Below are 12718 nucleotides of genomic sequence, written 5' to 3'. Positions count from 1 at the left end.
TGTCGGAAGTGAAAAAAAATGCGCTCAAGTTTTTTTTTCATCATTATCATTGAGCATGTGTTGTGTTTTCCATGTTATGACTCAAAATGACTGTAAATTTTTTCATTTCTTTTTTCCATCTTCATTTCAATTTTTTTTTTTTTTTGATCATTTGACATATGGTCAATCGATTTCAATCAACGCACACACACACACAGACATTCAGTTTCATTATCGAAAGACAAACAAATATTGCTATTTTTTTTTGAAAAAAAACCGACATTTTCGTTGATCAACGATTTGTTTGTTGAAGAAAAAACATTTTACGATTTAAGATTGAATGAATAAATGAACAAACACACACATGCATGCATGTGTGTGTTATCAACCACACCCTAACTGTATACAGTATCCATCAATCCATATGGAAATCTAAATCCATTTGTGTTGAAGAAGTGGCATAGTGTGTGCATTTGTTAGAATCATCATTATCAACATCATCGACCCGGTTATGTTGATGATGATGAAATGGTATGAATTTATTGTAAACACAGCCCGAATAATTTCTTATTTCATTTTTTCTTTTCATTCATTCATTCACTCTATAGTTGATCATCATTTTCAACAACACCGACAACGTGTTTTTTATTTCTTCATTTTTTTCTATGAATCTTCATCATCATCGTCTTTATGTGATATAAATCATTGTCTATCCACCCATCACCAGTAAAAAAAAACAAAATGGCTACTATGGGAATGGGAAGAATATTCTTTACATCATCGACAATTATTACAATAATAATGATGATGATGATAATCCAACAAAGCCATCAAGAATATTTTACAGCATTAGTACATTTAGAAAAATTATTAAAAACTGAACAACATATTGTTGAAAGTTTAAATAATTATTTGGATAATGAAGAAAAACGTTTAGCATCATTACGACAATTAGCACATCATTATAATCATCTCAATATGGTTGCCAATCAAGATGTGCAAACATATTTATCCAATCCAGTTAATGCCTATCTATTGGTGAAACGTTTGACAACCGATTGGAATCTTGTCGAATATCTAATAGACGCTGATCGTAAAGATTTAATTCATTTATTAACTGAAAATGAAACATTTCCATCAGCTGAAGATTTATCTGGTTTGTTTTGTTCTGGTTTTTTTTTCTGATTTTTGATTCATAAATTGTGTTTATATTATATAGGTGCTGCTGAAGCATTGCTTCGTTTACAAGATACATATAAATTGGATACAACAATGTTAGCCGATGGTGTGATACCTGCAATAAAAAATCAACATCCAATCGATTATTATGATGATCTCAATAATAAACATAAAATAATCGATGAGAATGATGTGAATTCGGCCATTGATTCGGCAACGAAATTAACAATGCCATTAACAGCGAATGATTGCTATGAACTTGGTAGACAAGCATATCATCAAAAAAATTATCATCATACTGTTTTATGGATGAAAGAAGCATTACGACGTTTGAATGATGAATATAATGAATCACCATCTATGGCGAATAAATTACGTTATGATCGTGTCAACATTCTTGAACATTTAGCATTTGCATCCTATCAACTTGGTTCATTACAAGAAGCATATGAATATACTGCCGATTTATTGGATATAAATCCAAATCATGAACGTGCACGTGGTAATCTAGAATTTTTCAATAATGAACTAAACATTAGTAATCGTTTACGTCGTATACGTAAAGGCGATACTAATGATCCGGATGTGCCGGATGAAAATTCCATTAGTGAATCAACATGGCCATTAGAAGAGAATGAACGTGATATATATGAAGCATTGTGTCGTGGTGAAAATCGTTTACATGAATCAATTCGTTCCAAATTGAAATGTTATTATCTGGATACAAGTAAATTGTTGGATAAATTTGTTCGTTTATGGCGTATAAAAGTGGAAGAAGCATATAAACAGCCAAATATTGTTCTTTTTATTGATTTTATGTCCGATGATGAAATCGAAGTGGTCAAACGATTAGCCGAACCAATGTTAAAACGTGCTACTGTACAGAATTATTTTACAGGAAAATTAGAAACAGCCAAATATCGTATTTCAAAATCAGCATGGTTAACTAATCGTGATCATGAAATTGTTTATCGTATTTCACGTCGTATTGAAGCAATTACTGGACTAGAAATGGACACGGCCGAAGAACTACAAGTAGTCAATTATGGTATTGGTGGCCATTATGAACCACATTATGATTTTGCACGTAGAGAAGAACCTCGAGCATTCGATTCATTGGGTAAGCATGTGTTTGTTTATTTGTTTTTTAATATTTTATTATCCCATGAGAAAATTAATATATGATGATTATTTTGAACACAGGAACAGGTAATCGAATTGCAACATGGCTAAATTATATGAGCAACGTACAGGCTGGTGGTGCTACCGTATTTCCACATTTAGGCGTTCAACTATGGCCACGAAAAAATGCTGCTGCATTCTGGTATAATCTTTATAAATCTGGTGATGGTGATCTACTCACTAGACATGCTGCATGTCCTGTATTGGTTGGTTCAAAATGGGTATCCAATAAATGGATACATGAAGTTGGCCAAGAATTTCGTAAACCATGTGGCCTTAGGCAAAATGAATTGAATATTGTACAACACATCGATTAGAAATTCATTCAATCAATCATCAATAACAACAACACGTATGTATGCAAATGGATGGATGGATGGAAATGACATTTAAATCCTCAAGGGAATATCCACTTTGTTTAATTAATTTGATCCGGATTTTGTCATCATCATCGCGCCTACACATATCGCCATTACCCTGTTTACCCTGTATTGCTCCCAAATGAAATGATGTCAATGTATCTAGTCTTTTTTTTTGCATATATAAAATAATCGAAATTTTCTCAAAAAGACGTAACCAACGAGTTGGTCCGTAACTCTAATGTTTGTACCGTCTATAAAAAAAAATCCAATTAAAAATTACAGTCACAAATACATACTCTTATTGATATTCATTGGTCAATTTTTTATTTGCTTTTTCACGGGTAATTTCCTTTTATTCGTCGTAACCAGATTTTTTTTAAATGAGCATACCGGCTACACAGGCTGTCATAAAACAGGCAATAGATCCAGTTACCATTGCACGAAATGCCAATTCAGCTAGATCGGATGCCCGTGCAGGAGCTAATGTACTCAATGAACCAACTTGAATACCAATGGAGCTTAGATTTGCAAAACCACATAAAGCAAATGTTGCAATTGTTTGTGAACGATTCTATGATGAAATGAATGGAGAAAAACAAAACAAAAACATGACAATTAATGGTGAGAAAGAAAAAAAAGTATAATTAAATGTTGTTGTTGTTGTTTTTTTGGTTGTTGCTAAACTTGACAACAACAACAACAATTACCGTAATGGAACCAATGGCAATATATTCGGATAATTGTTGATAAGCAACAAATTCATTGATAAACATTTTTATTCCAATTAGACCGGCTATACGTTCAGCATCGGCCCATTCAACACCTAACATCATGGCTATTGGTATGAATAATTTCGATAGAATCATCTATTATCATCATCATCAAATTCAGGTCCGATCGATCAATAATTAATCGACAAAATAAAAGAAAGAAAGAGAAAAACGGAAACAAAAATAAATAAAAATGAGCCAATAAAAATTTGGTAACATTTTGATTATTATCGATTATTGAATGATTTTTTTTCCTATTTCTCGACTATTAACTACATTTAATGAATGAATAAATGAAATATTTTTGCTTACCTTGAAGCTTAATTCTGGTAGATCGATCATCATGCCAAAATAATTGATGACAGCATCCAAAAATGTTAGAAATGAAACAAATGCAATTAGATTGGCCAATATACTTGCTACAAGACTACAAAAAAAAATAAATTCATTCAATTTGAATTGATCAATGAATGAAAATGGGAAAAAATGGAATGAAAAATTGCATTTGAAATTAGATTTCAATGGGAATTACCACATGAATGAATGGAAATAACAAAAATTGGCAATACAGTACCCAGCAACAAACCATACCTGACGGCTGAAATGGCTCCATTGGATCCGGCTTCAATGGCGCTTCTTTCTGATCTGTAAGAAAAACAAAAACAAAATTTTTTTACATCACAATTGATTCATGAAATTATCGATAATGGAAAAAAATGATAATAATCGAACCAGTTACACATTTATTTGATCATCATCATCATACCCGATGATTATTTGTTATGTACATTGAGTAGTGTCATTTTGCAAACACGTTTTTTCGAATCATCGAAAAAACATTTTCATTGCCACCTCATTTGTTGTTCATACAGAAATGTAAAAAAAAAACTTGAACAATAAAATGCAAAAATTGCCTCTGACTAGCTGATTACTGATGGCTGCGCAGTGAATGATGATTCGAACACGATTTGGCTTAATAAAATTGATGATGATGATGATTGATCATAAATGACGATACACAAGATACAAACAGACTTGAAATTCATCGAAATTACCCTTGAATATCTCTGGCATCTCGACGATTCCATTATCATATTTTTGCCATTTATATCAATAAATCATTGCGAATCAAAAAAAAAAAAATCGAATATCGATCATTCGTTTGTTTGGATTTACTTTCATTTTTCTTTCTCATGATTTCTTATTCAAATTGATTTGAAATTTAAAATTTTTCTATGAAAAAAAAAATTGTAAATATTGATCATGATGATGATCATGCATTTAAGGAAAAAGATTGTCATTCGAATCAATCGAATCGTATGATTCAATGTTTGGAATGAGTTGTTTCCGAAATCGATAACGTTTTGAATTGACTATCGAAAATCAAACATAAAGAGAGTCAGAGAGAGAGAGAGACATCGATCATTTCGAGAAGATTCTTCCGATGGAAACAAAAAATATAAAGAAAGCGAACAAACAAACAAAAAAAAAAACTTAACCCCTTGAGTCTTCTACTACACAGATGTATTACGTTACACTTTACTTGTTGTCGAACAAATGTTTCAAAATAAAACCATATTACAAGGAATTTTCTTTGACATTTCAATTAAAAAAAAAAAAGAAAAAAAACTTCTTCTTCAAAGACCCCCCCAAAAAAAATAAACTTTTTTTTTCTTCATCATCTCATTCACTATTTATAATGACAATAAAAAAGTTGTTCAATCATGATGATGATGATGATGAGTTTTTCAAAAGAATCAAGAATATATTCTTGTAGGAAGGTTTTCTTTCTCTCTCTCTCTCTCTCTCTCTCTCTCTCTCCATGGTTATTACTTGAGCATTAGCAATAAATGTAAATGAAAACATTGTCGTTTACATTCTTCGTTTTTTTTTATATATATGGAATATATTCAAATGATTCAATTATTAATCATGCAAAAAAAAAAAAATATTATCGATGATTTTTTATCATCATCATCTGGATCATTATTATTATTCTGATCAAAAAAAAAAAAAAAAGAATGTAAAAATTGTATCGATAACACAAAACAAACAAACATTCATTGATCGAATATTTATTTTTTTTTTTTTTGGCTGATTATTTATTTATATCACATAATAAACATCACACATCACCATTCATTCATTCATTCATTCATTCATGTAACTCATATTTTGTGATGATAAAATACACAAAAATAGAATGAAAACATCTTTTTCTAGTTTTTTTTCCAGTCTCTTTTGAAATCAAACAACAAACAAACAAACAAAACAAAAAAAAACATTGAACATTGACATCGAATCATTGATCGATTATTGGTAATAGTACGTACCCTTTTTCTAAACAAATATCATCTACAGTTGTTTTGGATTGTTCCGTTTCTGGATAGAATAATTTTGATAATGCTAATGCAGCCGGTGCTGCCATCACACTTGCTGATAATAAATGTGTTGCCGATATCTAATGTGATAATTGGATGATATATAGATATAGAATAATAAAAATTAATCGAACGAACGAACGAATAAATAAATAAATAAAACTTACACCAAAACTAATATATGCAGCCATCACAGAACCAGCAATAGTGGCAAAACCACCAGTCATAACGGCATGTAATTCTGATTTTGTCATTGATGATAAAAATGGTTTGATTAGTAATGGACTTTCACACTATTATCATGACAGGAATTGGTGGTGGTGGTGGTACAAAGTGAAGAGAAAAAGAAAAAAAAAACACATGACAAATGAATGAATGAATGAAATGAAATGTTGTTTGATTGAATGAATATTCTGAATATTACCATTCCAAGAAAAATATTTCCCGATGCTGATATTGATTCACAAGCCGTTGTACCGATGGTTGTCTGCAGTAGATGGCCAAATTTATTCACAATAATTTGCATTATACCATAATAATATAATATTGATACGAAAAAACTGAAAAATATTATTACAGGCATACCGGACAATGCAAATATTGAGCTCTGCACCATTAATGGTAATGATGGTAATTGAACCTGTATTTGGTCATTCATCATCATTTCTATATTACTACTACTACTACTACCAATGATCAATGAATAATTTCCAGCTATTGTACCAAGTAGTTGACCATTAGATAGATAACCAAATACCATTTCTGTACCAGATTTTGTGAATGATAAAAATGTATTAATCTTATCACCAATACATTGAAATATTGATCGGCCAATTATTGTTTGCAATACAAATATACCAAACAATAATTGTACGGTGAAACCCCATAATATCTGATTCCAATTGATATGATGTCGATGTTTCTTAAATAGAAAAGAGAGAAACAAAAAAAAAATTTAATAATCACAACGAAACTAAATGAAAGTTTATTATTACCGAACCAATGAAACCAATAAGAATGAAACCAAAATAACCGGCAACAGAATAAATTCTTTCTGGCTGCCTATAACAACGTATACCGATTATAGTACCAATCGATAACAGCACAATTGTCCAACATAAACAACGTAACAAACGGCGAAATAAATCCGAAATACAGTGGTCATTTAAATGATTAAATGACCGCGAAATTATTGGCCAAAAATATGGTACAATTATAAAACGTTTAATTAACGACATGTAAATCAATGCCGTAATGATGACCAATAATTTAACACCATCACAATAATTTTCGGTCTGAAATAAAACAATGAAGAAAAAAAAATGAAATTCAATCCAATCAACAACAGGTATTATGATGATGATTTACCTTGTCCCATGATTTATGTATAGCATAGGCTAAAAATAAATTATATAAAACAAATATAAATGCATAAAGTAAATGACGTGCAAAACGATTGCCAAATAAAAATTGACTAAATTGTATGCTCAATTCAGATATTTCACGTTCATATAATGGTCGTTTTGTTGTTGTTGTTGTTGTTGTTAATTTTTCATTTTCAATAACATTTATCTGTTGCTGATTTTGATGATGATTATGATGATAATTACTAAACTGTTGTTGTTGTTGTTGTTGTTTTGATGACTGGTGCTGCTGCTGTTGCAGCTGTTGTTGTTGTTGTTGTTGTTGTATATCGATTGGAATCACATGATTCGATATTGATGATGATGATGATGATTGCTCCGGTAAAAATGATGATGATGATTCTGATTCCGTTATTGTTGTTGTTGTTGTTGATTTGTCCATCGTACGGAATTGTTTGAATTTTTTTTTCCTTTTCACTTTTATTTTATTTGATGTGTGAAGAAAATTTGATTGAATATTTTGTGACAAAAGAAATCACAGATTGTCAAACAAACACACGCACACGCACTAATTATAATGTTGTTGATGATGATGATGATGATGATAAATCATTGCCGAAAAGCTTCAATTGACAAAATTTTTTTTTCTGGTAAAAGTAAAGATAAATTGATGAAGAATGTGTTCAGAGAGACAGAAAAAACAGCAAATTAATAATGTCATCTAATCGAATTAAAATCAATTTCATTTATACATGATTGAATGAATTTCATTTCCATCCAAAAAAAAAAAATTCAGCAATTTTGTATTGAATTTCCAATCATCCAATCAATTCATTCATTGGTCATAACCCATTTAATTTTGATCAAAATGAAAACGAAAATGGATACTCTTTCTACATATGTGTATGTGTAAGTGTAAAATCTCAAAGCAAAACATCCGAATGACGATGAATGGTGAATGAATGAATGAATGAATGGCTTTTGGTGAATATTTCTGATGGTGATTCAATGAAATCCGACAAAATAAAAAAAAATTATCAATCAAACAAACAAAAAATCTGTCAACAAATTATCTACATCTTTATCGTCGATTTTTTTTTTTTTTGCTGGATATTAAATGGCCAAAATTGATAATCATAATCATCATCACCATATAATTTGTTTATATCATAAACATTCAGAAAAAAAAAGAAAAACAAAGAATAAAAAAAAATTATCAAAAACAGAAATTTTCACCCGGAAAGATGGACATGCATTGGATGGTTTATTCTTTGTCCTAGATTTTTTTTTTTTGCTGGAAATTTGAACATCAAAGTTTTCAGCGATATTTTTGTTTTCATCCAAATGACAACAACAGCGATTAAAATTGTAAAAGTTTTTTTTTCTGTTTTGTTTTTTTTTCTATAGAATGAAATTTGAAATCCTGAAAAAACCATCATCATCATCATCACCATCAGCATCGATAAAAATTTTTATTGATTGATCGATCGATGTTGCAATGCATGAATGAATGAATAAATGAAATGATATCATCCATGGCTCCATGGCCGTCATCATCATCATCATCATCATCATATGCCATATGCCATATGGGCAAACAACGTCATAATTATCATATCTATCCAATGATAATGATTGCAGAAAAAAATCAAACCAAACAAAACAATCAACCATTAAAGTCCAATCCATCATCTGTCATTACACATCAATGATAAATTTTTCTACTACTACTAGTTAATTTGGGTTAATTTGATTTGTTGTTGTTCAATCATTCGAATAAAAAGTGTGTGCGTGTGTGTGCGCGCTCGTTTGTTTTGAAAAAAAAATTTGAAACTTTGGTTAACACAAAAAAAAACCATTCGTTTGATTCTGGTTTGGGCGACTATTTTTTTTTTTTTTTTTTTTTTTGTTTCACTGGTTGAATCCCAATCATATAATTCAAGTTTTAATCATCATCATCATCATCATTATTATTATTATGGCTTCTAGTTGCCATGCTATTAGATACATAGAATGATGGCAAATAGAGCAACAAAAAAAAGATTGAGTAATACTTGGTCATGATGATAATCACTGCGTTTTTTTTTTTTGGAGAGTGAAAATACCAGAACAAAACAAAAAAATTTTGGCCAACTTTTTTTCTGTTTTGGTTCTGGTTCTGGATCTCTGTTGTTCATTTATATTCTCTCTATTATTATCACATTTTTTTCTGTCTCTTTCTATCTCTCTTGCTCCTTGTGTGTGTGTGTCATGATAGATTACATCATATCGTTGGTTGCCATAACAAACATTTTGATTTTTTTTTTCTGGCCATACATACAGCCAGAATGAAACAAACCTGAAAGTTTTTTTTTCAATAAATTTGAATCATTCACACAAGTGTGTTGTTTGTTTGTTATGCGACAGTGACAGAATAATTTTGAAAAAAAAATTCGATTTTACATTCGATCAGTGATCCAATGATGGAATGAAAAATGGGTAAATAATGAAAAAAAAACCAACAACAACAACAACAACAACAACGGAACCGTAAATTATGTGCCAAATTTTGTCCACCGAGAAAAATGATAAATGAAATTTTAATGCCACACACACACACACACATCGATTGTCATTCACATGCACTTACATTGGCAAACATAGACCAAAAATGTTAATTTAAAAAAAAAAATTGAAAAAAAAAATCATACATCACAACCATAATAATAACCAGGATTTATATACATATAACCAGAATCAATTCGATCGGTAGAATACTGAGCAACTGGAAAATATTACATTTCTATCATTCAAATCTAATAGTATTTTTTCCATCTTCATCCATTCAATATAAAAAATTTACATGATCATGATGATTAGAATATTCTGGAGAGAAAAAAAAACTGCCACATTTTTTTTCTCTCCATGGAATAAATAATTTACAAACGAACATAGTTCGAAACACGCATGATCATCAGTAATTTCTGGACGACGATCATCATCATCATTTTTTTTTTTTTTTTTTTGGATCAATCCAGATATATTTCAATGATTTTGATGTAATGAATTATTCATCCTATATACAATTGAATTTTCAGAAACATTGAAACAATCCGAAAAGCCTAAAAAACAAAAGAATTCAATTGATTTATTTATTTTCAAATTGATCGATTTAGTCCTCGGTGTGTGGTGAATGTGTGTCCATCATATCGGCCTCGGTGTGCGTTTTTTTTTCACCATCATGGTTATAAATAGTGGGCGGCAAAATCCGTTTTGATTTATTCTCGAATTTCATTTTTTCTTCCACTTTCTAAGGTTGAAAGATTAAATTTCAAAATCTCATCACTTTTTTTTTCTCTTTGAAATCCATCTTTTTTTTTGATCGTTGGAGTTTGCTGAATTGAAAATAGGAAACATTGGCAAAAAAAACTCCTTCAATGTATCATCAAAAGAGAGAGATAATATACATTGTGATTGAAAATTCTGAATAGAAAAAAAAAATTCTGAAAGAATCGTGATAAAGTTCATCGATAAAACAGTGTGATGATGATGATGAACAAAAAAAAAAAAAAAAAGAAAACGAAAACGAAACGAACATTTTCATTTGATTAATCTTTTTATTCATTCAATTTTGGCCGCACACACACACACACACAAAAAAAAGTTTATCATTGAAAATGGATCGCAAATCTTGGAATTTTCAAAATTTCCATTTCTTTCACTGTGTGTGTGTGTGTGTGTGTGTGTGTCTGTCTTTTGCACTTTATGGATACAATTCTTAAATCCAAATTCTGCAAATCTCTTAATTCTTTGTTTAATATTCAAAACTTGCACACACAGACACAGACACAATGATGAAAAATGTGTAAATTAATTTCTCTGTCTCGTTCGCTATCTCTCTCTCTCTCTATCTGCATTTAAAAACTTTGCCACTGCAATCAAAAACAGAAACAACTTTACAGCAGAATAGAATATTCTTTGGTTTGGTTTTTTTTTATTTCAGAATATTTTGAAAATTAAATCTGATTTAAAGTGGGACAAAAAAACAAAGACTAACTGATTGAAATGGTCAAACTTTTTTTTCTGCTGTTTCATTGCTGCAATTTGTTTGTTACTTTTTTTTTGCACTGCAGAGAGAACTAGATAGTTAATGAGTCGGTTGGTTGGTTAGTTTTTTATGCACTTAGTTCAGAGACCAGAAAAAAAACAAACTTGACCAAAACAGTGAATAAAAAGCAAATAAAAAAAATTTTTTTTTCTTCAAAATTCAAACCAATATTTACCCCGTTTTTTTTTTGTTCCAAATTCGTTCCGATATTCTGGTTCTGGTAATTGATCCAAATGATAGTGAACAGGAGAGGAATGGTTAAATGTTGTGTACGTGTTTGATCAGAATCGGTGGATGGTGAAAAAAGTTTCAAACATTGAAAACAAATATTATATATATGATTAATTCAGCTGTTGACGATTCATTTAATCAACAATATTGGTTGGTGGCGTTTGCGGCAATGACAAATGAAAATGAAAATGAAAAAAAATTTCTATTTCATCAATCAATCAATCAATCGGTGGAAATTGTCGCCTGTTGTCAGTGTAGGAAAAACAATTTTCAATTTCATAATAAGAACAAAAAAAAAATTATAACAGACTGGCTGGCCAAATAAATGCTACCATAATCATCATCATAATGATGGCATAAATTTAATTTAAATTCAACATTTTTCAATTAGTATCCAGACACACACACACACAAATTGTTTTATCACCTGGCCAATAAAATGTAAATGTAAAATCTGGTTTGTCATTTCATTTATCATCATCATTCCATGTACAATGTGAAACCAAAAACCAAGATTTAGACGAAACAAGGAAAATCACCGACCGATATATTTCTAATGTAAATGACAATGTTTTAATTTGGTCAAATTCCAATCTATTAATTTTTATTATTATGAAACACGTACACAAACACACACAATGATGATAATAAAAAAAAATGAAAATTTAAATCAAAAACAATAAGAGCGAAAAAATTAATCATCACGTGCATCATTCGTGTGTTCGATTTTTTATTTTTATTTTCAATAACATGAAAACAACACAAAAAAAAACCAGTCTATTTTGTTTGTCATTCGGTGACAGTTTCGCAGTGATATAACAGACCTTATATTGTCAATGGATTGCACTTGTGTGTGTGTGTGTGTAAAGGATGCATAAGACAGGAAAAAAAATGAAAACAAATGTTTCAACAGAAACAAAAAACAAAACAAAACAAAAAGAATGAATGAATGTTATCGATGTATATATTCTTTCTATATCGGTATTTTTTGTTGTTGTTTTGTTGTTGTTGTTGTTGTTGTTGTTTTTTGTTATTGATTGATTTGATGGTATATGTAACAACAACAACAACAACAACGACAACGACAACGACAACAACAACATTGTCATTTATAGCATGTTGAATTTTTTCCCTTGTAACAATTTTTTTTTTTCATTCATTCATTCATCATCATCATCATACT

The 12718-nt window shown here is 30.0% G+C and overlaps 2 protein-coding genes across 4 annotated transcripts; one reads left to right on the top strand and one right to left on the bottom strand.

Moving 5' to 3' along the window:
• The first annotated feature begins 48 nt into the window (after window positions 1-48).
• LOC124497518 (prolyl 4-hydroxylase subunit alpha-1) lies at window positions 49-2997 on the top strand. 3 transcript variants are annotated; one of them, XM_047061176.2, is made up of 4 exons: window positions 49-510; window positions 588-1135; window positions 1199-2278; window positions 2362-2997. In XM_047061176.2, the coding sequence occupies exons 2-4, from the start codon at window positions 721-723 to the stop codon at window positions 2655-2657; spliced, it is 1791 nt and encodes a 596-aa protein (XP_046917132.2). In that variant the 5' UTR covers window positions 49-510; window positions 588-720; the 3' UTR covers window positions 2658-2997. The 3 variants fall into 3 exon arrangements, with proteins under 3 accessions (XP_046917132.2, XP_075590355.1, XP_075590356.1); XM_075734240.1 differs by having other exon boundaries at window positions 49-523; XM_075734241.1 differs by having other exon boundaries at window positions 124-380.
• A 12-nt stretch (window positions 2998-3009) lies between these two features.
• LOC124497781 (putative transporter YutK) lies at window positions 3010-11926 on the bottom strand. Its single transcript, XM_075734231.1, has 10 exons — window positions 11480-11926; window positions 7222-7864; window positions 6849-7148; window positions 6278-6775; window positions 6021-6146; window positions 5806-5933; window positions 4064-4117; window positions 3785-3899; window positions 3410-3568; window positions 3010-3273 (listed from the first exon to the last, which is right to left on the bottom strand). Exons 2-10 carry the CDS (start codon window positions 7657-7659, stop codon window positions 3079-3081), a joined length of 2013 nt encoding a protein of 670 aa, XP_075590346.1. The 5' UTR covers window positions 7660-7864; window positions 11480-11926; the 3' UTR covers window positions 3010-3078.
• Between the last annotated feature and the right edge of the window lie 792 nt (window positions 11927-12718).

This window comes from Dermatophagoides farinae, chromosome 9 (assembly GCF_024713945.1).
Source record: "Dermatophagoides farinae isolate YC_2012a chromosome 9, ASM2471394v1, whole genome shotgun sequence".
Lineage (NCBI taxonomy): Eukaryota > Metazoa > Arthropoda > Arachnida > Sarcoptiformes > Pyroglyphidae > Dermatophagoides > Dermatophagoides farinae.
This window is presented reverse-complemented; position numbering and strand designations above follow the sequence as displayed.

Bases quoted from the DNA above. Each gene is read 5' to 3' on its own strand.
- LOC124497518 (XM_047061176.2), top strand. From the start codon at position 721: ATGGCTACTATGGGAATGGGAAGAATATTCTTTACATCATCGACAATT. The intron at 1,136-1,198 runs GTTTGTTTTGTT...TATATTATATAG, and splicing joins ATCAGCTGAAGATTTATCTG to GTGCTGCTGAAGCATTGCTT. The intron at 2,279-2,361 runs GTAAGCATGTGT...TTTTGAACACAG, and splicing joins TCGAGCATTCGATTCATTGG to GAACAGGTAATCGAATTGCA.
- LOC124497781 (XM_075734231.1), bottom strand. From the start codon at position 7,659: ATGGACAAATCAACAACAACAACAACAATAACGGAATCAGAATCATCA. The intron at 5,934-6,020 runs GTAAGTTTTATT...TTATCACATTAG, and splicing joins CTGCATATATTAGTTTTGGT to ATATCGGCAACACATTTATT. The intron at 4,118-5,805 runs GTACGTACTATT...TTTTTCTTACAG, and splicing joins GATATTTGTTTAGAAAAAGG to ATCAGAAAGAAGCGCCATTG.